Source organism: Xiphophorus couchianus, chromosome 13 (genome assembly GCF_001444195.1).
Source record: "Xiphophorus couchianus chromosome 13, X_couchianus-1.0, whole genome shotgun sequence".
Taxonomy (NCBI): Eukaryota; Metazoa; Chordata; class Actinopteri; order Cyprinodontiformes; family Poeciliidae; genus Xiphophorus; species Xiphophorus couchianus.
This window is the reverse complement of record NC_040240.1, coordinates 22,269,264-22,297,263: the sequence shown is the minus strand read 5'-3', so window position 1 is coordinate 22,297,263 and position 28,000 is coordinate 22,269,264. Positions and strand designations below refer to the sequence as shown.

The following is a 28,000-nucleotide window of genomic DNA, read 5'->3' as shown; positions in this document are numbered from 1 at the left end:
AACATCACAACATCAGATGTATTTTTTCATCCTTATATCCGTGATTTAAAACTATTTTTAATTTTGTGTCATCATTGTTCCCCTTTTCAAAGAGTCAATTATCTTTTTACCCATGGAAAAGTGTCATGTGTTTATTATGAGTAGGATTAACCAAGCTGAAGGAAAATAAAGAAAAAGGATAAATAAATATTCATTGATACAGAACCGAATCAGCAAATATGAACTTTTGAAACTATTGAAACCTTCAAGAATTTTATGTTGTGTAAGATATTTAAGAAACTAATATTGAATCTGCGCTCATGAATTTCTTTATTTGGTTGTTATCTCTAAAATACGTTTACCTTTTGTTTTGTTGAACACCAGACATCTCATCTCTTTTCCACAGTTTTTTTTCACTTAGTTCCACTACTGCAGTGGATTTTATAGTCAATGTTTAAAGCCAGCACAGAGTCTGAAGCGATGGAGGAAATGTACGTCAATATGGAACCTGTTGGAAAAACCGCATCTAATCACACAGGTAAGAACAAAGTTACAGAGAAATTTAGTATGTATTGAATTCAATTTTGCTAAGGCTGAGATTTTTGTTAAGGTTGGAGCAGCTCCAAAGGGAGGCTCTGCCTCCGTGCGGCTGTATGGTTGGGAATCCTGAATGTTTTACTTTTGGCTGAACTCATCGCCCTCAGTGTTCACAGTGAGTCTTGTTCTAGTCATCTTAAAGATGTAAAAAGACTAGATTTTATGTTTCTGTTATATTAAAAAGGCATTGAAATCAAACTGATCAAATAGCAAGGGCTTAAATAACAGAATAAAGCTTAGTGACTCAAAGTTTTGCAGAGAGGTGAAACATTACACTAAGACAAAACATTACACATGAGTTTGATTCATTTTCAACAATGGATGCATTTACAGCCATTTAGGTTAGCGTGTCTTTAATATCTTTTCTTTTTTCAAACTATTTACCCAACGATTCGTTGTTCAGTGTTACCTCAGTTTAAATTCTACAGGCATAACCAAAATCATGAAACTATGTTATAAGTCTTAAGTGAAAATACGGTCTTGCCACTTCTTTTTGCAAACATGGTTGTTAATTTTTTTTTTTTTCAGCTCATGACATGACAGCAGATTTTTCTGACATCAGCAACATTCTGACCGAGCAGAACAGCAGCAGCAAGTTTCCCTCCATGATCGCTAACTTCACTGAAACGGCTCCACGAGCTGAAGACACTTTAAGGTTGGTCAAAACTTTAAAAAAATTTGGATCTCGTTAAAAATTGAATTCTACTCTGAAATGTAGAGTATAACTAATAACTTTCCTTTTTGGTCTAAATGAATATAATGTAAATGAACAATCTTTATTTTAATTTATTAAGTGCTCTATCATTTGCGTGTGCTAAAAAACAACAGTGTAAAACAAACTATACTTTGATTTTTTTTCTCCTTAAAGGGAAATTGTGTCCTACAGAACGAACAAACATCAATTGTTCCTGTTCATCCAGGGGCTGCAGAAGAAGAGAAGAACAGATCCACTGGTGATGGATGATTAGGATCTGTGTTCACTGTGATATTATTCACCAACAATAATGTAGCTTACGGTGTTACATAAAATCCTAAAGATAAAATGTACACTCCCAACTGTTGTGACCTGCATCTAATAACATAACTATTTTACCGCTTGTACTCTGTGTTTTTCTTTCTTGTTAAAACTCTGACGTGATAAACAAACGTTAGAGGATGGTTTTGTGCGGAGGATCGGTTTAGCATGATGCTCTCTGAATGTGTCTTAATGTGACTTTTACTACGAGACTTTATGGAGTTCCAGTTGTGTCCGGTAATAGAGGATTAAATTCTATCTTGGTAGAATTATATTTCTACATTTCCAATTATTTACTATCATTTGTAATAAAGTGATGCCAACACCACGGATTCAACAGTGAGGAGTTTGTTCTAGTCATCTTAAAGATGGAAAGAGTCAATGTTGTGCTGATTCTGAGTAACTGAAGGATTAACTGAATGACTTTTTATTCATTTCAGAGTTCAATCAGCGAGGTTATTCATTTTGTGGTGATCCTAGTCTATGAAAGAAAGAAACAAAGAAGGAAAACAGTAAATGTACATGTTGGTTCCACCGGCTTCCCCCTGAAAATACGGATAAATTCAGTCATTGTAGGGTTAAAGTAATTTGAAGAAGGAGAAGCGTATAAACAAGTCAAGTCAATGACATGATGCATTCTGCATTTTTAACTCGGTTAACTTAACTTAACTTTTTTTTTTTTTTTTCTTTTTACTGACTTTAATACATTTAAATTGCTGCGTTGTTTGATAAATAGAATGGAAATGACTTTTTTGTAAACGGTCTTGTAAATTAGCGTTTTATAAATCAACTGAATTGAATTAAGAAATTTGACCTTCGGATTGGACTGAAGAGAAATGATGAGCAATGTTTTATGGGTTTGGGTTTTATAAAGCAAAGATTGGTATTTTTAATTTTTAATTTTTTTTTTTTTTTTGTAACATCAAAAGTTCATTTTTGAGGCAAAACTAAGAAATTTCTAAAAATTTCAAATTGCATTTTCCTACATACCGTTGCCTGGTGTTTTAGCAGGTAAAGGTTGTCAAAAACCATGATCTTAAATTTTATTTACAAAGCAATTTTCAAAGAAAGTCATAATATCGTGTACAACACCATTCACAGGTTACAAATACTAAAAAGTCTGAAACAAGCATCAAAATCATTATAAACTCATGACAAAAAAAAACTTATGACAACAATCTTGCTCCTGAATTTGGGTCAGGAAAATAAAGCTAGAGAAGCAAACTCTTTCACAATTTAGATTTACAGATTCACAGGAAAAGCTACATTTTCAACAACTATATAGATTTAGAAAAACAAAAAAACAAATTTTAGGCATAACTATTGTATTTTACCTGCCTCAGGTGATTTGTTGGATCATTTTGTGTAGCATGATTTAGTAGTAGCATCATGTAGTGTGATAGTGACAGAGTGCAACATCAGTGTTTGGAATAAGTTTTGTATCTTTAATGGCAAGAAACATCATTTTTACATCAGCGGGATGTTAAAAGTCTTGTATCTAAACATCTTATGGGGAGGTTTTTATTGTTTCCTTATTTATTATTTCCTTAAAACCGTTTAAGGAGTGTTGATTTCATCCAAAATTTTAAGGGATTATAAAGGATTTAAAGCTAAAAAACCCCCAATGAAAATGTACTACACGTCATGCATTTGAAGCTTTGACCCAACGCAGGGCAGGCTGTACACTGTGATGGAGATATTTGTCTCTTTAAAGATCTGTTCCAGGATCTTTGACACCTTTGACCACTGCAGCTGGTCCAGGCCACAGCCAATTCTGAGGGGGGAGATACGAGACAATCAAATTGATTAATTATTCCCAATAAAGAAGAAGATTTAAGGGTATTTATTATAGTCATTTATTCACAGTAGTTCCTACAAACCGAGGTATTGATATCCTATTGACACCATTTTCTAAGCAGTGAGATTTCATGTCTTCCAGACTCTGTCTTAGGTTGACATACGTGGGTTTCTGGCTGGCTTTTTTCTTTGTGATCTGAGACACATAATAGGAAAGATACAGTTACCAGATCGAATAATGAAACAGGTTTTGGTCCTATGCAGTATAATTGTGGTATGTTTACCAGATAGTAGATGAAACGTTGATTATGTGCCAGGACAGCACACTGCCCTGGAAGCTTCTCTATTAGGACATACATAAAAAAATACAAAACAGGATATGATTTAGCACTTGCTGTTGAAATCATACATTTGAATGAACTGGAAAAACATAAAACATTTTTTCCAAAACAAAGATTTTAGTAACTAGTCTGACTCACTCTGCTCCTTTAACTCTGAGACTCGACCAAACTTCTTGAACATCACCGCTATGCCTGCTCCCATGCGACAGTCTTCACTGATGCAGTGGGCCAAGGATTCATCGCGTGGACAGGAGAACAAATCTCCGGTGACATACTTTAATATCCAGTTGGTTGATTGATAGAGTTCCTCAGTTTTGCCCATGTTCATACTTTCTTAAGCGCAACTTGGAGAAAACTATAACCACAAAGTACCAAGTTGGTAACGGCGCTTACTACAGCCTTGCTTATCCCCTCTACATGTGGCCCCACACTAGGCTGTGTCTCATTGTTCCTTAAAGCACCACCCACTTTGCAGAATTTCTTTTCCAAATTTGTCCAGGGGTTGTTAGTCCCAGTAAACTATAATAAGCTGGATTTTCTGTTTACCATAAAATGAACTTTTGATGTTACAAAAAAAAAAAAAAATTAAAAATTAAAAATACCAATCTTTGCTTTATAAAACCCAAACCCATAAAACATTGCTCATCATTTCTCTTCAGTCCAATCCGAAGGTCAAATTTCTTAATTCAATTCAGTTGATTTATAAAATGCTAATTTACAAGACCGTTTACAAAAAAGTCATTTCCATTCTACTTATAAAACAACGCAGCAATTTAAATGTATTAAAGTCAGTAAAAAGAAAAAAAAAAAAAAAGTTAAGTTAACCGAGTTAAAAATGCAGAATGCATCATGTCATTGACTTGACTTGTTTATACGCTTCTCCTTCTTCAAATTACTTTAACCCTACAATGACTGAATTTATCCGTATTTTCAGGGGGAAGCCGGTGGAACCAACATGTACATTTACTGTTTTCCTTCTTTGTTTCTTTCTTTCATAGACTAGGATCACCACAAAATGAATAACCTCGCTGATTGAACTCTGAAATGAATAAAAAGTCATTCAGTTAATCCTTCAGTTACTCAGAATCAGCACAACATTGACTCTTTCCATCTTTAAGATGACTAGAACAAACTCCTCACTGTTGAATCCGTGGTGTTGGCATCACTTTATTACAAATGATAGTAAATAATTGGAAATGTAGAAATATAATTCTACCAAGATAGAATTTAATCCTCTATTACCGGACACAACTGGAACTCCATAAAGTCTCGTAGTAAAAGTCACATTAAGACACATTCAGAGAGCATCATGCTAAACCGATCCTCCGCACAAAACCATCCTCTAACGTTTGTTTATCACGTCAGAATTTTAACAAGAAAGAAAAACACAGAGTACAAGCGGTAAAATAGTTGTGTTATTAGATGCAGGTCACAACAGTTGGGAGTGTACATTTTATCTTTAGGATTTTATGTAACACCGTAAGCTACATTATTGTTGGTGAATAATATCACAGTGAACACAGATCCTAATCATCCATCACCAGTGGATCTGTTCTTCTCTTCTTCTGCAGCCCCTGGATGAACAGGAACAATTGATGTTTGTTCGTTCTGTAGGACACAATTTCCCTTTAAGGAGAAAAAAAATCAAAGTATAGTTTGTTTTACACTGTTGTTTTTTAGCACACGCAAATGATAGAGCACTTAATAAATTAAAATAAAGATTGTTCATTTACATTATATTCATTTAGACCAAAAAGGAAAGTTATTAGTTATACTCTACATTTCAGAGTAGAATTCAATTTTTAACGAGATCCAAATTTTTTTAAAGTTTTGACCAACCTTAAAGTGTCTTCAGCTCGTGGAGCCGTTTCAGTGAAGTTAGCGATCATGGAGGGAAACTTGCTGCTGCTGTTCTGCTCGGTCAGAATGTTGCTGATGTCAGAAAAATCTGCTGTCATGTCATGAGCTGAAAAAAAAAAAATTAACAACCATGTTTGCAAAAAGAAGTGGCAAGACCGTATTTTCACTTAAGACTTATAACATAGTTTCATGATTTTGGTTATGCCTGTAGAATTTAAACTGAGGTAACACTGAACAACGAATCGTTGGGTAAATAGTTTGAAAAAAGAAAAGATATTAAAGACACGCTAACCTAAATGGCAGCAAATGCATCCATTGTTGAAAATGAATCAAACTCATGTGTAATGTTTTGTCTTAGTGTAATGTTTCACCTCTCTGCAAAACTTTGAGTCACTAAGCTTTATTCTGTTATTTAAACCCTTGCTATTTGATCAGTTTGATTTCAATGCCTTTTTAATATAACAGAAACATAAAATCTAGTCTTTTTACATCTTTAAGATGACTAGAACAAGACTCACTGTGTATGCTGAGGGCGATGAGTTCAGCCAAAAGTAAAACATTCAGGATTCCCAAACATACAGCCGCACGGAGGCAGAGCCTCCCTTTGGAGCTGCTCCAACCTTAACAAAAATCTCAACCTTAGCAAAATTGAATTCAATACATACTAAATTTCTCTGTAACTTTGTTCTTACCTGTGTGATTAGATGCGGTTTTTCCAACAGGTTCCATATTGACGTACATTTCCTCCATCGCTTCAGACTCTGTGCTGGCTTTAAACATTGACTATAAAATCCACTGCAGTAGTGGAACTAAGTGAAAAAAAACTGTGGAAAAGAGATGAGATGTCTGGTGTTCAACAAAACAAAAGGTAAACGTATTTTAGAGATAACAACCAAATAAAGAAATTCATGAGCGCAGATTCAATATTAGTTTCTTAAATATCTTACACAACATAAAATTCTTGAAGGTTTCAATAGTTTCAAAAGTTCATATTTGCTGATTCGGTTCTGTATCAATGAATATTTATTTATCCTTTTTCTTTATTTTCCTTCAGCTTGGTTAATCCTACTCATAATAAACACATGACACTTTTCCATGGGTAAAAAGATAATTGACTCTTTGAAAAGGGGAACAATGATGACACAAAATTAAAAATAGTTTTAAATCACGGATATAAGGATGAAAAAATACATCTGATGTTGTGATGTTCTTGCTTCATCTTGCTCCTGCGGATGGCTGTGTCCAAAAATATTTCCTAAAGATTAATAAATTATTGGAGCAGATGACTGGTTCCCTCCTTGGTCATATATGCCCAACAGTTTTACAGGTCTCGTTCTGTCCTGATAACTAGTCACAGCCTTGCTCTCGGTAAAAACAACTATCATCTTTGTATTTTGCTTTCTAAATCCTCTTTTAACCCTGTTTCTTGTCCAGTAGCAGAAACACTTACATTAAGAAACCACAGGTGTTGAACTGAAATCCTCCTTTAGTCCAGAAAATGTAAAATACCTGAATTGCATTATTACAAAACTTCTATAAGGGTTGGATCGAATAATTATGGAATTGTACGTATTTATTCAAATTTTAAAGATATGTACTTTTAGGACTGGCATCTAATAAAAACAAGCTGCATGAGCTGGCTAGTACTCTCTAAACCTCAGTCACCATATCTTCTAAAACAGCCATCAGGCAGATCAACAGTTTGACAAACAGTTTGCTTTGTAAAGCATCGCCTCACTGGGAGGGAATCAAAACGCTAACATGCCAATCAGGTGTAAGTTGGGCGGGTTAAAGTAAGAGAAACCCGATACTGCATTCAGAGCACGATGAAGACCAGCAAGCAAAATATCAGAGTTCAGGAGATACAAGATAGAAAATTTGACTGAATCAAGACATTGCCCAGAAGTTCAGACTGGGAAGCTAACTGACAAATTGCTAACTAAGTATGTGGAGCAGGAAAATAGACCGTATTTACTTTAATTTATGCAAACCAATTGCCTCAAAAAGATTCAATTACTGCTACATATAAAAGACAAGTGTAGTTACACCGTGTGATTTTGGCAAACAATATTCTTCAACTCATCCAAAATATTATTCTCCGTAAAACTTCTTTTATTTTCTGCTTACAGCAGCAGCAGCAATATATTTGCTACATAGATTAAAGATTCACGGTCTCATTATTTGACATGGTTGTTCTGTTCAAAACCTTTTGGTTTGCTTGAGCAGAAATGGTGTAGCGTCTGGGCATGTTAAAATGTTCAACTTTTACCAGCCAAAATCCTCATTACTTTCAAATAGTTCGCTTTTTATTTTATTTTACTTGTTGCACGGACTCAACTTAAATAGATTAACTTATAAAGCTTTTTTTTATATATATATCCAAACGTTCCTGCCACTTGTTTAAGATGAGTACAAACAACAAGTCGATGATAATTAAGTGATGTTCGCTTGAACTTTTTGTTTAAGTCTAATGTTTTATTTTACAGTGAGGAAGGCCGGAGTCTAGTTTTAGCAGATGGCTGAAGGCGTCTGATCCGCTTCAAACTCAGTACCTGTTTGCTCCGAGGCAAAACTTTGGTAAGGTTAAATTTAGTGGCTAAAGAAAGTCAGACGGTTTATTCTCCAATGTGAGAAATCCCTTGAGGTAGTCAGGTTTGTTGTTTGATCAGATCTTGTTAGTCAGTATGATTACTAATTAACGGTTGATTCTTTTGTATCTAGATGCAACGTAATCATTCAATTCACAATTGAAGTTTTATTATGGGGATGCAGCAGATAAAATATTTCATAGTATATTTCACTGATTCCTTTCATACAGTCTAAACTCCCTGAAAAAAAAGACCTTTCAGAGAAATATAATTTTGATTGCTTTGAGTATAATGATATTTTACTTAATCTGACTGATATGATCTTCTTTAGCGCATACTGATGTTTCGCATTGATCATTTATAAGCTTATCAATTACAAGAGGTGTTGTACTGTCTGTTAGAGAACATTAGTGAACAGCATCATTAGGACCAACGAACAAAAGCTGCAGATCATTTTAAAGGTAACAAAACAATTCACCATGTTATGAGCAACTCTTGGAGCATGATTGTGTAGTGAGTATGTTTAATTTTTATTTTTAGGTAAAGTGTACCAATAGCAGACTTAGTCAATGTTATTATAAGTGGGGCTAGTTGTCAGAAGATGTAAGTAAGTCTCGGTGAGAGGGAGTATTTAAGAAAAAAAACACAAATTCACTGATTGAATTTTTGGCTGATAGCCAGCATATATTTAAATTTGTGCAACAAAACACCAAAAGAAAAAAAATACTATATAAAAAACGGAATGGCTATTCAGTTTGATAAATATTTACACATTCAATAAATCAATATAAATCCAAGGGCACACATTAAAACATCAAATCTAAATAAATAATATGAATTATATTAATTATTTTAATACAGACTGATGGTTCACATTGATCATTTAAAAGTTTTAATAGTGAAAAATTAAAAAAAGATAGAGGTGTATTATATTTTGTTAGTGAACACTAAAGTGTGTAAGATAATGGGTGGAGGGAAAGCTGAAAGATACATATGAGCAACCTCACCGAGGCCTGTTTAGTCCCTGACAGATATTGTTCAGAAGTACGAGTACAAATGAGGAACATTTCCTGAAATGTATTACTCTAGCAAGTGTTACAGAAAAAAAAATCTATGAGTTTCAAATGTATTTAAACCAAGATTTACTATTTTGGAGAAAACATGAAGTAGTGGGAAGATCAGTGTTGATTCAACAGCAAGAAAAAAAACTGAACAAAATCATTCACAATGATACCGGGCCAAATTCTGGAAAAGTCTGGACAAATTCTTTAACTGCGGAAAGATAAAAGTTAAATTTGAGCAGCCTCACGTAGGCCTGTTTACTGTCTGTCACATGTTCTTCAGAAGTACGTGTACAAATGAGGAACATTTACTGAAACGTATCACACTAGCAAGTGTTACAGCAAAAAATCTATAAGAGTTTAAAATTTAAGTGATGAAGGAAATCACAAACTCATAGTCAGCACTGGCTATTCGTGCTACCATAAAATAAAGCAGTAAAACAGTTAAAACTCTAGGCTTTCTGTAGAGGTATGTGTTCAGTCTTATGGGTGCGCGCACACACGCACACACACACACACACACACACACACACACAGACAGACAAGCACCCATGGCAGGGGGGGTCTGGGTGGGGACATATACAGATTCCAAGAGCTGATAGCAGACCCGATCAGGAAGATATTCCGTTTTAAAACCAGAGACTGACCATCATTGTTATCGATTCTTTGCCAGAGGATGTCGGTGACATAGAGTTTCCTTGCACAACATGTGTTTTGACCCCAAAGGTCATGAGAATCACCCAACTAGGATTTTTTTTAACCTGCCTCGCAGAGCCCTTCCCCGTTTCCCGCAGTGTCTCAGGAGGATATTCCGTTTAAAACCAGAGGTAACTACAACATCCTATTTAAATATACTATATTTTATATTATTCTCAATTATCTATCACTTTCATTGTTTTTCATACTTTAATTGTATTATTCTTAAAACTCATAATTTCCATACTTTACTTGTATTATTCTTACAAATCATACAGGTCTGAAGGCGTGGGAATAACGGATCTGTGTGGGGGAGGGGTGGGAAAGGTGGGGGAGGGGTGGGAAAGGTGGGGGAGGGGTTGGAAAGGTGGGGGAGGGGTGGGAAAGGTGGGGGAGGGGCATCCTGTGACCGGAAATCAAAATCTATTAGTCATCAATCACTCATCCATCAAACTCAAAGAAGGAGTGGACGGATAAACAAGCAGGCTGTCGACTTATGTTCGTACAGCTCAAACCCAGGTAGTTGGTGAGAGGTGGAGGGCAAAATGACAGGAGATTTTAAAAAAAAAGGGGGGGAAGATTTATACTAGGAGACTTACATTGATTCCTTCCCAGGAAAACTCGGTACGGCCATGCTAGGAAAGAGGGGATGAAGGACAGGAAGGAGAAAAGTACAAGGAGAACGTAAGTGCAATGAGCAAAGGAGGGAAGACAAAGATTTTAAAAGAGGGAAAGTGAATTTTACAAATTAATTTTGTTTGGAATTACAGCAGTCTGAATAGAATATGAAGGTATTTTTAAAATATTAAATTGGCATTTTATTATTGTGCTTTGCAACAAATGCATTAATGGAAAAAAACTATTTTTCACATGCTAAGCTTGAATAATGCTTGAAGAACCTTGAATATGGAATGTTTTTGAAATTATGCCAGGGTTTTAAATTATAAAGCAATATGCAGATTAATTTTATGACATCTCACCACATGCACCACATTATGAATTGTTTCTTCTGTGGCCTCTCAATCAGTATTAGCAGAAACCTTTTCATCAATTAAAGTAAAAGTAGTTTCTCTGTTGGATCCAAACACACGGCCATCTTCAATAGTCACATACATCTTTGGTTCAATTATTGTCAAGGATTTAAAAAACGAATCACCCCCTTTGTTAGTCCATGAATAAACTGGTTTAGCAAACTTGTTTAACAAGTTATGCTGCTCATTGAACAAGCTTGAATACTGCCAAGCCTGTAGAATTAAAAAACATATCTAAACAGAACCTGCATGAAGTCATTTAATGGAGCTCAATAAGCATGCTCATGTTAAAAAAAAAAAAACAATAAAAAACTGACTGGAAGTTAAGTCATCAACATCCATTAGCCTAGAATGGTTTACAAAGCCATTTCAAATTTATTGAAAGTCCATTATCAGCAAATGGAAAAAATGTGGAACAGTGTAAGAAAATTACTCCAAGAGTGAATCAGCGCCTCTTCCATAAGACCGTAAAAGAACCAAAAACAGCATCGGAATCAACAAAGAGCTCACTTCAACTAATGTTCATTATTCAGCAATAAGAAATACACTGGACAAAAAATTACATCAATGGAAGAGTTCCAAGGCAAAAACCTCCTCTCATCAGAAACATAAAAAGCCTCGTTTAACGTCAACCAAAAAATAGCAAACATTTTTGGGCACCACAAAGACTTTAGAGAAAGTATCCTGTGGATTGATAAAACAAACTATTTACCTTTTTGGAAAATATGAGTCCAGTTTCTAAAAACTAACAGAATTTCAATGAAAAAGGAAAATATGTCAGCAGTAAACTATTATAGTGATAGTGATAGTCAATGCCTGTTTTGCTGCTTCAGGGCTTAGTTGATGGAATCATGAATTCTGCTGTCAACCAGAAAATCCTGAAGGAGAATGGCTGGTAATTGGCTTGTGACCTTAAGCTCAAAGGTGCAGCAATGGTGCACCACTGAATAGTTGCAAAAGAATGAGAACAAAATGAAAATTGGATCTTAATCCAATTGAAATGTTGCGGTATGGCCTGCAAAAGGCTAGGAATAGGTTTGGGTGACATAACTTTTTCACTCAGGGAATGATTGGTTTGGATAGCTTTTCCCGGTTATAAATATATCAATCTATCAAAATTGCATTTTGTATTTATTTAGATTTTTTGTCACATTAAAATCTAATGAGCTCACACTTATTAGTGTAACAAAAGGCAAGAACAGAAGAAATGCTTTGTCACAGCCCAATAGTTGGAAAAGCATCTTGCAGAATAGCAGGAGTGACAGAAAAATGTGTAATGATGTAAGGTGCTGTGTTTCCATGTCGCTCCGTCTCTCTTTTTCTCCACACTGGCCACAATGTTAAGGTAACCAATGGAGACCACTGATTGGTAACTGCATCACCAGGGGCAACAGCAAATGTGATGTGTGGCCCGACATGGAAACCATTTGTTTTCTGTCCACATTTACACACAGGTACATGTAAAGTAAGAACACACACACACACACACACACACACTTACAGAAATCCACAAGCTGTCATCACTTTATAGCACTTTGCATTCAGCACAAGCACAGAGGACTAACACCTTAACCTGTGAACATTAAAAACTAGAGGATTTCAGCAGATGCAGCAAAAACTGATGTGTTTTTATACTGTTGGTCTTAATCTTCTGATCCTTTTATTTTGCACTGAGGAGCTTCTCCAATGGTACGGCCGGTTCACTAACAGATTTTGTCCATTCAGGGCTGCAAATCATCAACTATATGACAAATAGAATGTAAAATATCCTTAACTTTATTTCAAACTATTTATGACTTCAGGTCAAAGGTGCTAACACAGCTTTTTACCACATTGATATAAAAATTTCGATTTTAGTTGTTTTTACTTTCCAAAGCAATCCCTTACCTGCAACTAAAGTTAAAGTTTTGGACTAGACCCCTTCCTCTGGAGACCACTTTGTCTTGTAGTGATTAAACTCCATCGAGAAACTCATTTTTGTTTCTGTAAATCTTAAGATTTTCCTCAGCAGCTGCTTGGCAAAGACACCCTAGCTCCTCATATCCGCCATGCATAATTGTCAAACTGGGTTCAACTTGTTTTAAGGCCATGCTCCCCTGATTAACATTTTTATCTGGTCTCATAGTCTGGGCATGTTTGGCAAAAATGAATCCAAGGACAAGTGAAATGAGGAACCCAGAATTAATTGTCTTTCTGCAGGTTCCCTTTGCTTTCCGTGACGCTTCAATGTAAAATTCATGTCAGAGATGTTTGTTTTTCATAGTGAGTCAATGAGGAAAAAGAATTAATCCATCTCTAACAAAAAGCATCCCCTGAGATGGAAAGAGATTTAACAAAGCCTAATAGCTGCCATAAGTCACCTCTGTGGGGGTTTGTTCCTCACAATCACATGTGTACTAATGGGATCTCGGAAAGATGTGGGGAATAGTTTATCACTATAAACACAGTAAACATTAAAGTCATTTTTTATGATGGTTGTGTTACACTGTGGCATTAAAATAAAGATACACTGTTAAAAACTGACTGATTTAATAATTAAGAGAAGGTTTTTATGCTTCTTCCAAAGGATCATTAATCTGTTAGACAATCCAGGCAGAAATTCATCAATTATCAATTCTGTTATCCTCTCAAAAAATCAAAACTGTCAGTGCAGTTCATTGTCTGAGATCCATAAATGTCAGAAGCACATTTTGTGGCAATCCATCCAGTAACTTCTGTCTGAACTAGAGTCATCACATCCCCACTAGAAGTCTGCTTTATATTAGACTTTAATATTAAAAGTCCCACAGGCAGCAGAATGAGCCTTGAATTCCTAAAATCTCTGATGTTGGTCTAGTAGTCAAAGTGTCCTTGGTGATAATCAATTACCCTGTTAACGTCTGACGATAAATTATTGCCTTTCCAGGCTATGGAACAGAAAACTGCAGCCATAAGCCTTGAAATTATTCTGATAATTCAAATCCCACACAGTTCAAGGTCAGTGTGCTGTTTTTGTGGTTGAAGAAATTAACAAGTATGTGAGAGAGAGGGAAAGGTTTCAACCATGATTTCTAATCATAATATCTGAATCCAGTAGTCTTTACCCACAACAAGGACATCTGACTCAACACAGTGTTAAGCTATTAGAGTAAGTCCTGTGTCATGACTGCTTTGTAAATGTGTGTAAGTACATTCTTCACACAGACTCCCTCAAGTAAATAACAGTCGAACTTCACCTTGCAGCAGTGCTAACAGTGTTTTTTCTTAAGTCAATGAGGGAAAAAGAAGCCTCTGTGGGTAAAACTTGCTTTCATTCAAATTCAACAACATTTCCAGCCTCCCAGTAAATTATTTTTTCAGCTCACCATGTAATCACAACATTACACTGTTCATTTGGGACTCCGGTTAACCACAGTAAGAGCACTGCAGTACTCACTTGTCCCTGTTTCCATCATACAACAATAAAAATAAGACGGGCAAAAACTGCTGACCAAAAGAACAACTAGAATATCCAGGAAAACATTCTCCAGAAAAATAGCTTCCTAATACCCAAGTCTTTTGGGAACATTTACTGTAGACTGATGAAACAACAAATGAACCGTTTTGAAAGATGTGAGGCTGTTTTGCAGTTAAAAGACCTGGGCAACTTTCTATAAATGGTGGAGGCTGAATTCTGCTTTCTATCAGAAAATCTGAGAGGAGACTGTCCAGCCTTCAGCCTGTGACCTTGTGCCCACACTTGGATTATGCAAGAAAGACAAAACACACCAGCCAGTACATCTCTGAATGACATGCTTAAATTCAATGTGGATGTTGTGGTATTTGTGCCCAAAGAGACTGATATGACCTTGATGATCTTGATATGGTCCAAAATGAAAATGAGTTTGACACCCCTGCTGTAGACTAAATGCTGGCACAGGTGTCGTTGGCACAGAATATGCTCTTATTGTTCAGCTCTGGGTATTTGGTCGTTTCTGACTTTCTTGCACCTCATGAAGGTTGCCAGTGGGATGCCAAAGTATGGTAGCTGTCTACTTATGCATACTGGGCATTTAAAAAGGTTTAAGTATTAAACTTTTTATTTTTAGATCTAGTTCAAAAAAGAAATGTAAACACACTAAACCGATGAAGAAGATCTTAGAATTTTCTGATGAACTAAAGCAACATTCAGAAAAAAATGTAAGTCTCCACTCAGCTTTGTGTCATTTTATTGTGAATTTATTCTTAGTCATAAACATTCACAATTAATTGGATTTTCAGAAGAATCACATGAACCACCATCTGATGTTTCCTTTCAAGTTTCCTCTTAGCATTTAAAAGCCAATGTGACTCCAGTAGGGCATTATCATGCTTTAACTCATGACTTACAAGGCATCTAAATTAAAATAAGTTAAGCTTAGGCCCTTGCACAGGTGATGAGGATATGTGAAGCTTTTGTGAGCAAATCTCCTTATTGTGATAAACAGATTTTTAATAGTATCTAATGCAAATATCTTGGCCATCCAGACCAGACAAATGTGTGAAAAGGTTTATTCTAATGGAAAATAGCTATGGTTGCAAAACCATAATTAAATATTTAAGACATTATTTCTTAAATATTAAAAATTTGATCTTAAATCTGGATCAAATGTATGTAATATTTGATCCAGATTTATATTTTAAGATATGTACTTTATTATTCTAATGGATAAAACTCAAGTTACAAGTCATCATCAATATAGGATTATGTAAAATATGATCCATTTCAAGGTAAAAGAGAAAATGAAGTGGTTAATCCTTTTATTTTACTAACAAAGCACACACAAAACGACAGTGGTGGCAGTAAGGAGGGTGATCTTGAATTGTTATTTTTTATGTTTCCAATTTGTATCATGTTGCTATTTTTCACATAATAATGTCTTTGAGCCTGTTTGCACTAAATTTATGTTATCAGTCAGTCTCTAGTGTTTTGTTTGCCCACACTTGATCCTCAGCCTTGTCAGGGTCTGAATTGTGTCTCTGATCGCCTGCGTTTCACTCTGTCAAATCCCTACAACACCTGCTGGCCTTTTTCTCTCTGCAGTTCTATAAATTACACACAGGAGAAATGTTTGTGGAAGTAAACGACTTGAAGGCTGCTTTCAGATCAGTCCTCGAGACAAATGGCACTCGATCAAATGGTTTTATTTTCCTGCTCCTGAAGCCACTAGAATGCCAACAGTGAAGCAACAGTTTAAACATGTATAGTGTTTCAGCGGTTCTATTATTTCAGGAGGTTTAAATGGAAGGAAGGAGACAGAAACCACCATTCAGTCATTGATCAAAGGTAATTTCAGAAGTTTAAAAATATTAGTCACGCAGTGACTTGTAAACATATTTGTATCTTTTTATTTTCTTTCACATTTTGCCGTCTAACAGCCAGTACTATATTTTTATACAATATTGTATATTTTCACAATCAAAATGATTGTGTAAAACAAAAATAAAATACTTTTTTTCATGTATCAATTTAAAAAGGATCATGTATATCAATTTCAATATGATACCCCTAAATAAAATCCAGTGCAAAGTTCTCTGCCAAGATCAAAATTTTACATTTTACATTTACACAACATATTAATTGCCAAAATGAGTAGTAGTCCAGTTAAAATCCTAAATCTTGTTGAGAGCCCAACTGAGCTTGAGCCATTCTGCAAAGAAGAACCACAAGACTTTCTGTCTTTATGTACAAAGAGGATGGAGAAAAACTCCGAAAGACTTGCAGCTGTAAAAATAAATGCATCTTTCTCCTTTGACTTTGCAATTATGCATTACTTTGTGCTGGTCTACCTAAAACATCCCCCCAAAATAAGGAAAGTTTGTGGTTGTAAGGTAACAAAAGTTGTAAAAGTGTACAGAGTCGAAATACCTTGTAAGGCATTGTAAAGCTCTGAATGCATTTTAGAATTGAATCCCTTACTCTGAAAGCAATTTGTCAGAAAAAGCAGCAGTCATTCATGAAAAGCACTGATATAAATGTTTCTGTTTGCTCCCCTCCCAGTGTCTTACTCTTCCTAGTCCTCCGTCTCTCTCCAGAGTGCACAGCTGAGAAGTGATACATGGCCCAGTAATAGTCTGGGCCCAAGGGAGAGCAGCTCTGTGGCTTTGGTAAGAGGCTATCAACAAAGACACACCTTCTCAATGAGTCATGCACAGCCAGTCACGAGAAAGCAGTCATGCACTCAGGAGAGCACGCAGGTTTGATTAATACGGGTGTCTGCAGGGTGAGGCAAGTGTTATCAAGCCTTACTCTTCTCCTTTTTTCACATTTCCTCACGCAGACACATTCAGAGACTCAGCAGTATTAAGCTAAGTCCTAATGCTGCTCTAAAGCTTTAATTTAATATTTAAGAAAGTGTAAACACAGCAAACATTTAGGCCCTTTAACAACTAATCTTATTAGAAATAAAACACTGACATAAAATCTTTGATTTTGTCATTTTATCTTTTTGAAAGGGAGCTGTTTAGTTGTAACAGTGTTTCATCAGGACAGTTATATTACTGTTGCACTAAATGTCTGTACTACATTATAATATGAAGCCTGTTTCATTTCAGTGAGGCACCAGAGGAAAACAACAAGATTAAATAAGAGAAACAGATCATATCTATTGACAATTTGAATCTATTTCACTGAGAAGCCAAAATATTCTGCAAGGTTTTAGTTGAAGCATAGAAGTTGATCATCACATAAAAAGAAATCTGTCATTCAGGATATCAATGCAAATCACAATTAGATCTCTCACAATAAAAAAAACTTTGCTAAACGATATATTGTTCACGTACTTATTGCGATAAATTTGGTGGCCTTAGGATCTCGTCTCTGCTTTTTGCAGACGATGTGGTCCTTTTGGCTTCATCAGATCGTGATCTGCAGCTCTTGCTGGAGCGGTTCACAGCCGAGTGTGAAGCGGCCGGGATGGGGATCAGTGCCTCCAAATCCGAGGCCATGGTCTTGAGCCGGAAAAGGGTAGAGTGCCTTCTCCAGGTCAGGGGGGGTGTCCTGCCCCAAGTGGAGGAGTTTAAGTATCTCGGGATCTTGTTCACGAATGGGGGAAGAAGGGAGCGGGAGATCGACAGGCGGATTGGTGCAGCGTCTGCCGTTAAGCGGGCGTTGTACCGGTCCGTCGTGGTGAAGAGAGAGCTGAGCCAAAAAGCGAAGCTCTCAATTTACCGGTCGATCTACGTTCCCACCCTCATCTATGGTCATGAGCTTTGGGTCATGACTGAAAGAACGAGATCGCGGATACAAGCGGCCGAAATGGGTTTTCTCCGTAGGGTGGCTGGGCTCTCCCTTAGAGATAGGGTGAGAAGCTCAGTCATCCCGGAGGGACTCAGAGTAGAGCCGCTGCTCCTTCACATCGAGAGGAGCCAGTTGAGGTGGCTCGGGCATCTGGTCAGGATGCCTCCTGGACGCCTCCCTGGTGAGGTGTTCCGGGCACGTCCCACCGGGAGGAGGCCCCGGGGAAGACCCAGGACACGCTGGAGGGACTATGTCTCTCGGCTGGCCTGGGAACGCCTCGGGATTCCCCCGGAAGAGCTGGAAGAAGTGGCCGGGGAGAGGGAAGTCTGGGCCTCCCTTCTGAAGCTGCTACCCCCGCGACCCAACCTCGGATAAGCGGAAGAAGATGGATGGATGGATGGATGGATGGATATAGTTGTTTTGAGACCATTTTCAAGTGATATATTAATAATGGCATAACAATGCAAAGTTACCCTCTCAAAGACCAATAAACTTTAATTTTGTAAAAACAAAACTTAATATATACAGCACAACAACTTAAAACGATACATAAAATGCAAACTCTAGCCAAAAAAAGGCTCTGACTTAGCAGGAATCGTCAGTAGAAGGTTTCAAGCTAAAAATAAATAAATAAACTTTCTGGAGAAAATCATAGGCAATAAATGCCATCATCTTCAGAATTTCTGCTATTTCATCATATTTTGGAGTTTCCTTTCCTAGGAAGTCAACAATATGAAGACTGACATTGAAATAAGGGAAATCTCATGCAACAGACTGAAATGGGGCCACTGTGGCTTTACTGCACGTGCCTTTAACCTGTTGTATGCCAGGACATTCCAATATATTTAATGTTTTACTGACTTTCTGAAGTTTGCTGTGCCTTACAGACATCCCTAGTGACAGCGCCAGATTCACACAGCAGACACACTTCCAGGCTACTCTGCCTTCAGCCTATTCATCACTAGTAATATGAATAATCATTTGAATTGAGGTCAGGAAACTGGCTCAGCCTGCTGAGAACATTTCACTGATAGGGCAAAAAACATGTTGGCTGCTTGTAAGTTAGACTCATGTTTGCGTGCACTGACCTAAAAATGGATGACTATGTATTAGATAATGCAGAATGTCATCATTTCCAACATGTTAACTCCAAGTTCCTGCTGTTGGAGAGGGTTAATAGGTAGTCTGTTCAGAGTTGGAGGAATTATTCCTTCAGAATTGTCCATAGTGTAAAACTGGACAGGGTTAACAGGTTAGAAAGGGTAACTGACAAAGGCTGGGGGGCAAAAGCGGTTCAGGAGGGATTCACCCTGTAACTGGTGGGTTGTCAGTTCAAATCCCACTCTGGGTTTTTTTAATACTTATTAGCAAAGTGGAACAGAATGTGATAATGAGTCAGTTCATCCATTGATTAGGGAGTTTTATTTCACGTTGACAATAGATGACTTAAAGTGATTTTCAAAATTTAACTTATAATCTAAGGAAAGTAAGGAAATTTGGTCACTTTGGTGACAAATAAAGCATATCCATCATAAGAAGATCAGTCATAGTGATTCTCAGATCACAGATCATAATCTGTTATATTTTACAATAATGAGAAATGACAACAAAAAAACAGAAGGAAGGAGCAATAAGAAAATCTTCAGAAAATAATTTACAATTACATAACTTTTATGATTATCTATCTCTAAAATCAAAATACTTAACCATCAAGTAATATACACAGATTTGTGATGGGAGAGTATGAAATGGATTGCTATGGTTACGAAACATAAGTAGGTTGGAATGAGATGGTAATGCATGAGTACAAAAAGGTGTAGAAATTGGCATTACTCATTTTTTTTCTGTCTAAGCAGATATCTAGTAACCAAAACAGTTAAGCAGAAGTGGATGATTTTGTTCTGTGAGCTGTATTCATGTAAAATGTCAGATATAAAAGAAGGTTGGGCAGACAATGAATGTGTCAGGTGAGTTTTGTGTTTTATCACGGGAGGCTTGTTGTAAGCTTTGTCCTCAACCCTCTGGTGCACAAAAGATTCAGGGATGACACATACTGACATAGAAAATAAACACACACTTCATTCTATCAAGGTAGTTCTTTCTTGCTGGTATTGTTGCTGTTTTCAAAGCGTAAATACAGGCAACCATTTCAAGGCAGGGACCTTTAATTTAACATTATGATACAGTTGTGGGTGGATAAAAATGCTTCTCTTTCACCCCTAGCAGAGAATAAACAACTTTCCCACAGATGAATACACCAACAACCATTTATTTTGTATTTTGTCAAAGCTGCTTTGAAAAACAAAGCAAAACATTTTAATGAAGACTTATTTGTGCAGAACAGAGGCATGAAAGTAAAGGTAGAAGCATTTTACCTGATCCCCATCTTTCCGTACCGGCACCGCGTCTGCTGCTGGAGAGACAAGAAGAGAAAGAAACAGAGAAAATAAATTGAATGTAAGAATAATTCATTATCAGGAGCATTACTGGTGTCAGGTCCTGAGTAGAAAACACAGATGCAAGAAAACAGACAAGATAAGCCCAGAATTACTTTGTGTAAGTTGGACACAATAGCGACAGATGAGGGAGGGAAAGGCAGAAATAACGGCAGCGAGGAAGATAACAGCGTGTTGAACCAATGTACCCTCTGGCATCATCAGTAGGGAAAGTGACAACATTGTCCAGTATTTCTCTCTTAGGCACGCACACACACACACACACACACACACAAAACCGGGCTAAAATTAGATTAATTATCCATGCTGAGCTTTAGCTCACAGAGGGCACAACCAGTGCGAATCATGAAGGTTAGAGTTGATCGAGAAATATATGAGGATGATGAGCTATTCCCAAGAATCTCACAAAAAGTAATGAAAAACCACTTTAATAATTTAGGAGTCCTCTTATAAAAGCATTAACTGCTGTATTATGGCAGAGCCCAAAGATTGCCATGAGATTATATTCAACATGTTACCCACATTACACCGTGAAGATGAGAATGAGAAGTTAGCCATAAAAACATAAAGCTGTCTCATGTATACACAGCAAACTAAATCTATTCATTATTTGTCTACACCAGCTCATCCTAGCAGGGTTGCAGGTGGGGCTGTCTCCAGGAGTTATTGGGAGAAAGGCAGGATACACTCAGGAAAGACTGACTATCCATCACCCAGTAAAACACAGACAGACAGGACAAAGATCTGTGCATCCACACACTCATAAATACAGGCGTATTAGAGTGACCAGCTAACGTAACAGTAAATCTCGAGTACGTGGAGAGAGAACCAACAAAGCTGCAACCCTGCTGTTGATAAATAGACACAGACAGACAGACAGACATCTTGGATTTACCAAAAAATGAGTGAAATGTATTAGTTTCTTTGTGTTCTATGTGGAGGAAAGTACTGTATTTACATAACTTAAATTAAACAATTACTAAAGTTAACTGTCTTGATTTTTAACATACATTTTCAAGATTTTTATTGAAAACTGTAATCAAATAGCATTAAACATTATTGAATCTCAAAACAACAAATAAAATTATCAAATGTTTTATCATACTGAAATCGTTTTTTATCATTTTCCAAGTTCTTATTTATGTTAAGACTCATCAACCTTCTAGACTGTGATTTATTATGACATACAGTAGTCGCACTTTGGTCCCGGTTTCCAAAACTGAGGACATTTTGTTAGAACACATGCATGTCCAGGTTTTATATGTGACTGAATTGTTGAATATATTTTATGTTTGGTAGCTCATAGTCTCTATCTCTGACAGTATATTACAGCTGAAGTGTTTACATGAATTCATCAAATCCTGGATGAACACCAAAACAGGCTGTAATTCATAGGTACAAAGGTGAATTACATGTAAATTTACCCAGAATTCTGTGGATCATGTGAATCAGTCATCTCAGTATTATGTTTTTTCTTGGAAGAGCTGTTTTTTATTGCAGCATTAAGATGAGTGAAAATGAAATATCTGGCCAGCCGAACACTTAGAGCCAGCTCTAAAATTAGATTAATTATCCATGCCATTCCTTGGCATAGGGGGCCTCAACCTGCATGAGTCACTGATGCCCGTGATGGTGAAGGATATTAGACTTAAGTGGCAATGAAAGGAGAGGCTTCCCCCTTGTTAACACAAATTATAACCTACACCTATAATATCTAGTGGTGGAAAGAGCTGAGAAAGAAATTGCTCCTACAGTGATAACTGGGTCCCTGCTGAAGAACTGAATTTCATTTGCTACAAAATTAAGTTCTGTCTGATAAAAACAGATGAGGTCAGTTGGAAGGTGCTTAAGTACAAAATTGCTTAAGTTGTATAATATGAATCTCAGACAGTTTCAAGTTGGAGTAACCCTGAGCTCCAAGCTCCTGTCATTAAAACACTTAATTGACACAAATTTAAGAATAACCTTTGAACTTCTTGCCTCTACCCTTTGATGAAATCCTTAGTGAAGTGGATTTAAGAGTCAAAATCAATACTGCAGCTTGGACTCACTTACCAGTCTACCTTGCGCAAAGGTCCAATAAATCATAGGTATAGTATCCCTAACAAATGGCTGAACATCTACATCAATGCAGTCTACATTGATTTGACGCTTTCTGCCAGGTCCCACCCCACTGAAGGGGAGTGTATTCAGTTGATGGCACCTAAAATACTCCAGGGTTTATACCTCCTGCACTGGAGGACAACGTTTCAATCCAAATAGGTATCAGGAGAACGATTCATGGTGAAGACTGTAGGCGGTGGGAGGTGGGCAGTCATGAATTAATCCTGGACAATATCCAAATGTTAAGATGAGAGTCCCCAAAGCACAGGAATGCCTTCAGTATTCAGCAACTTATAAGTCATATGAAGACTCTAAAATTCTACCATCTTCTTGTTGATAATTGACATTGCATTGAAAGCAGGATGACACATACTTCCTGTCGACTAAGACAGACCTCTGGTTTGGTTCCCAACCAACTTTCTTTAACTAACTTTAAAACCAGATTTGCACACTCCTATTAAGCATCATACCAGCAGAATGATTGTTTCTTAACAAACAATTGTTTGTTTTTTCAGCACAATGGCCAGCGATAATTCTAAATTACAAAAATGCTCTACTTCAACCAGGCCTAGCAAAGTGGCAACAACGGCAGCAGCATCTTCTGACATGTAACCACCTTAATCCAGGTGTCAATTCGGTCTCTTCACGTCTCAGTCGGATGGCGTTAGATCTTTTCAGGGCCAACTTCGGGCAGCAGAAACCCTGGCTTGCAAAAACTTTCAATAAATTTGTGAAGCTGAAGCTGCTGTCAAAACTAAGATGGAAGGCAGCAGCTGTTCCGCTCTAATATGCAGTTATCTTAATGGATGTAGACACACTGAGGATTTTATAACCTAAAAATGCTTTCTACAAGAGAAAACATCAGGTTTGTTGCTGGCACAGTTTACGGTGAAGTTGAAAAAGAAACTGCAGGACACAAAGTTGTATTATTCAAAGGACAGGATGGGTTGCAGCTCAAAAGGTGTCTAGTTATACAGAAATCCAAACAGCTGTTTAAAACAGAGCAGAACAGATACTGAATTGGAAGCAATGAAAAGGGACAAGCAATAAACACAGACTTTCACAAACGTCAGTTCATGGGAAGTGACTGAAGAACTTAAAAATATAGCAACATTTAAGGATATCATTTCTGTCACAACAATGAGTTAGGTTGACTTGTTCAACTTTGCAAGCTCCATTCGCAGAATCTTTCCATCTCTGCCTCTCTCTGTGTTAATGAAAGGCATGCAGTCTTAGTCATGACTCTGCTCTCTGTGAGCACATTTGATATCTAACCCAGGGGATCCCTGAAGCCATTTACTTCACACAACATACCCTCATGCACTCAGCCACTTTCAAACAGACACAAACACACACATACTGTAACTCCACCATGCATGCACCTCTGGCCCTCTTGAGATGGTGGAGCTTCCTCCCAAAGCCACAGGAGAGATGAGAGGGAAAGAGCAGGTGGGGTGGATAAAATGGGAAAGTCTTCAAACAACAAACAGAGAACAGGGAATAGTGTGGAAGCAACCTGGGGTAGAAATGCTGACCCAGACTCATGGCAGGGCAAAAGGTATAGCTCTGCTGGGGATACTGACAGGGCAAGCAGAACGCACTGCAGCAGACAAGTTAGAGGCAAAACAGAATAAATAAAGAGAATAAATAAATATTTGTATTTAGAGAATACAAATGATATTCTCTAAAACAAATTATCTTTTCTGTTTTGATTTTTTTTCATTCAAATTGTGTTTGTTTCATATTTAGATCAAATCTACTTACACTGGGTGTTAAAAAATTGCTCAATGTTAATTTGTAAAGCTGCTCCTTCTTCAGTCTTCTTTTCAACCTCTTTTTTAGGCCTGATCTCACCTCTTCTGTGTTTCATTTTCTCAGTGCATGTAGACTTCTTGCATTCCTTTGTTCACTTTCAGATCTCTGCTGTTGCTTTTCTCTCTTCAGATGTGTTTTACCCTGCATTTCATGTCTAAACTCATCTGCCACTTGCCCTGTCAGATGTGTCTTTCCAGACTAAATACTTTTGAAGTGTCCTGTGTTTTTAAGTAAAGTTTCTTCCCTCTGTCTTTACAGAAGTTGCAAGTTGGGTCATTCAACTGTAACATTCTTGCACAAAAAAGGATTTTTGTTCAACATTATGAGAAAGGAAAGACACAAGGAAGGAATAATGCAACAGTGAGAAAGTAAGGAAAAGGGTAAGAAAATGACATTTTCTAGACATTGGGGCAGGGCATAGTTTGGAAATATTAGTATTTTATTAATATATAAAATCATATTCTAACTCCAGTTGTCCATACAGTTAAAATGTATGTATACAAGAAAGGTGTTGTATTTTTTAGTGTTGGAATAATTTCTGCGTTACTGATGCTAATTCTTTTTATAGACTTACCAAAAACTTGGTAATTAATCACAGTCTGATTGTGATTACAGTTTGTTTTTTTCTGGGACTGCAGAGTAATTTTTGCTTGTTAGTGTGTAAACATGCAGCTTGGAGCTTCTGAGGTTTGGTACACTATGTGTGAGGCTTTTAACCTTTGAGGGAAAGGTCAGCAGTGTTTGTGCAAAAATTCAGACACTCTGCAGTGGAGTTGCACCAAAACAAAAGCCCAGCTGATATGAAACGGAGTGCCTTCTGTATGACCTCAGATCTAATTTATGGACATCTATGAAAACATGTTTCCACTGATAAATCCTCCAGGCAGTTGTTTTCCTTTCATATCAAAAAGTTCATGGTTTTTGTTACTGTGATTGTTCTTTTATTGTTAATTACTAATCAGCTGCGATAAACTGGTGGTCCCCCAACCTGGTCCTCAAGAACTCCCTTGACTTGGCGCATTCACACCAGCCCTGTTTAGTCCACTTTAACTCACAAACTCATTTGCCTAGAATATCCAGTTCATTTGGGGAGGAGTGAATATGTAATCCAATGTGGGCCAAAAAATGAAATCTATTTTTCATTTTTGAAAAACTGATTTTTAATAGGTTAAAAACCTATAGGTCTCGGTTTGTTAAAGTGAACTCTGGTGTGGTTCAAATGCATATGCAAGTGGACTGAAGACCGCTCCCAAAACAGGAAGTGATTTATAGTGCAGGGCATTCCGGGTAAATACAACCAAGCCAAACATGCGAGTCTAGCCCAAGTGGGAGATATAACTTGTAGTCTTTTACCAAAGACAAAAGAGAAATCCTACAACTGTTAAAATCTGCCAAAAAGACCCTTTACATCTCAATCCTACATAAAGCTAAATATTTTCTTTCTTTTTTTTTTTACCTCAGTCACCCTACTGGACAGATACTTCTAATTTTTTTTATTTTTTTTTTACATTTCATCTAACACTTAATTTCGAAACATAACACATTGAAAATCTTTACTATTGTCTTTATCCTTCTCCAAAAACAACATTTAAGTTCAAACAGACCTCATGTATGAATACTTTCTGCAGACTCATTTTAATGTCATCTGAGAGTGTACCAAGTCTTAACGAGGTATTAGTGCTCCAGAAGTCTAAGAAACTGTAACAACCATTAATAAAGCATTATGCTCATTTTCGTTTTTGGGATATATTTTTAACTGGAAGTTACCATGATGATAAAACTGTGTCTAACAAAAGGTAATATTAAGACGATCAGATATTGAAATGATTAAATTTAAGAAAAAAATTCAGAATTCATGCAGTCTATACATCTTGAACAGGTTTAGGAGACATTACTGTCATAGTAAATTGTATTTCTGTTCAAGTGATTTTATATAACTGTGATAATTATTGCAATTTTTTTTTCAAATGTACAAGTTTACTTTGGTAAAGTCACACAATGTTCAATATACCAAAGTAAAAAACGGTGAATTATCACTATTCAACAATGAGTCAAATAATAAAATCAAAACCAACACAGGTGACAAGCGAAAATATAAATTTCCTTTTTTAAAATAATTTTTATGAACTCAGTGCACAGTAGAGGATTGGAGCAATAAAATAATGACAATGTTGTGTTAAAACTTGTAACATTTAATGTGCAGCTCAGTTTAGTCACTCTCTGAGGAGCTATACAGCTAAATGTCTAGTCCACAGGAACAGTGGGAGAGGGAAGGAAAAGCAAGATGAAACAGAATTTAGGTGGTGAATTAATGAATGAGAGAATATAGGAGATTTGGGAGGGAAAGGAATTAATAGCTTAGGAAAAATTATCAAAAGAATGGAGGTAATGTAGAGCGTGCAGAGAAGGCAGTGTGTGGCCCTTGATGCATGAACCTGTACATGTAGCCTGATGTATACACACAGGGAACAGCTGAGTGCATGTCTGAGGAAGGGTGGAATTGTGGGATGCAGCAACAATAGGTCCTGACAGCTCACTGTGGCACACCCTCGCCTGTCGGCTGCCATCCCTGTGGGAGCTCAGTGTATGTTTCTGTCTTCGCACATGTGCTCCTGTGTGTGTGAAGCGACGCACACAGCTTGTGACAATGATCCAAAGCGAAGTGAAGTCTGACTCACCTCCGCTTCAGTGGAGGACGCTCTGAGCCGACACCAAACACTGGGGGAGTCCTGCTCACTACGCCTCAATGGGGCAATACCTTCATCCAGCCATTCCTTTCCTGTTCAGTGCATCTCTCTATGTCTGTGGGTTGTAATCTAAATTCACCAAGACAACCTTACCTTACCTTCTTCAATGTTCAAAGAAAACCTTGCCAAGTAAAATTTTGCTAAAAAAAAGTTACAAATTTGATTTTGTCTTGTTTCTTACCAGCATGTCAGTGTTGCTGAAAGTAAACGGTGAATAGATTTTAGACAAAGATGCTGATATCTGAATCTGACCAAGAGGTAATTTAAATAGAATCAGATGAGTAAATCAAGCCATATTTTCTTTGTTTATGTTTGAGCTAAATTTGAACAGCAGTTAGCTACATTAAAAAAGGTAGCTAAGATGAAATGCTACCTTTTGACAATGAAATTGTCCCTTTTGCAATAGGGACAATTACTGAAAATGAATGCCCCTGATCTACTTTAAAAAGCTTAAGATTACATTAAAAATACATTTCACTGAAACATTATGATGAACATGGCAATTTTCTATGTATATATATATATATATATATATATATATACATATATATATATATATATATATATATATATATATATATATAAAACTAAACTAATTATGAATGTATTTTAAGGTATTTGAACATGTTTAATAGGATTGACAATAAAGTGGAGTTTTCTGTAATTATTCAGAGAAT

The 28,000-nt window shown here is 36.7% G+C and overlaps 2 protein-coding genes and 2 long non-coding RNA genes across 11 annotated transcripts in view; 1 reads left to right on the top strand and 3 right to left on the bottom strand.

Annotated features, from left to right (window-relative positions):
• LOC114155950 (uncharacterized) overlaps positions 1 to 28,000 on the bottom strand; it is a 56,939-nt gene that overhangs the window by 17,596 nt on the left and 11,343 nt on the right. For 3 of the 8 annotated variants that reach the window (XM_028036101.1, XM_028036100.1, XM_028036105.1), the window contains exons 2-3: positions 20,578 to 20,615; positions 10,534 to 10,569 (exon numbers count right to left, since the gene is read on the bottom strand). In XM_028036101.1, the coding sequence (XP_027891902.1) occupies positions 10,534 to 10,569; positions 20,578 to 20,615 (74 nt within the window). The remainder of the gene's footprint in view (positions 1 to 10,533; positions 10,570 to 20,577; positions 20,616 to 28,000) is intronic. The other 5 variants (XM_028036109.1, XM_028036106.1, XM_028036108.1 and 2 more) reach the window with 3 other exon arrangements.
• LOC114155955 (uncharacterized) lies at positions 370 to 1,723 on the top strand. The gene is made up of 3 exons (XR_003597871.1): positions 370 to 691; positions 1,105 to 1,231; positions 1,445 to 1,723. It is a non-coding gene; the product is annotated as an uncharacterized LOC114155955 (long non-coding RNA).
• LOC114155953 (ADP-ribose glycohydrolase OARD1-like) lies at positions 3,021 to 4,422 on the bottom strand. Its single transcript, XM_028036112.1, has 4 exons — positions 3,868 to 4,422; positions 3,673 to 3,731; positions 3,472 to 3,584; positions 3,021 to 3,365 (listed from the first exon to the last, which is right to left on the bottom strand). Exons 1-4 carry the CDS (start codon positions 4,055 to 4,057, stop codon positions 3,227 to 3,229), a joined length of 501 nt encoding a protein of 166 aa, XP_027891913.1. The 5' UTR covers positions 4,058 to 4,422; the 3' UTR covers positions 3,021 to 3,226.
• On the bottom strand, positions 5,077 to 6,429 carry LOC114155956 (uncharacterized). Its single transcript, XR_003597872.1, has 3 exons — positions 6,108 to 6,429; positions 5,569 to 5,695; positions 5,077 to 5,355 (listed from the first exon to the last, which is right to left on the bottom strand). It is a non-coding gene; the product is annotated as an uncharacterized LOC114155956 (long non-coding RNA).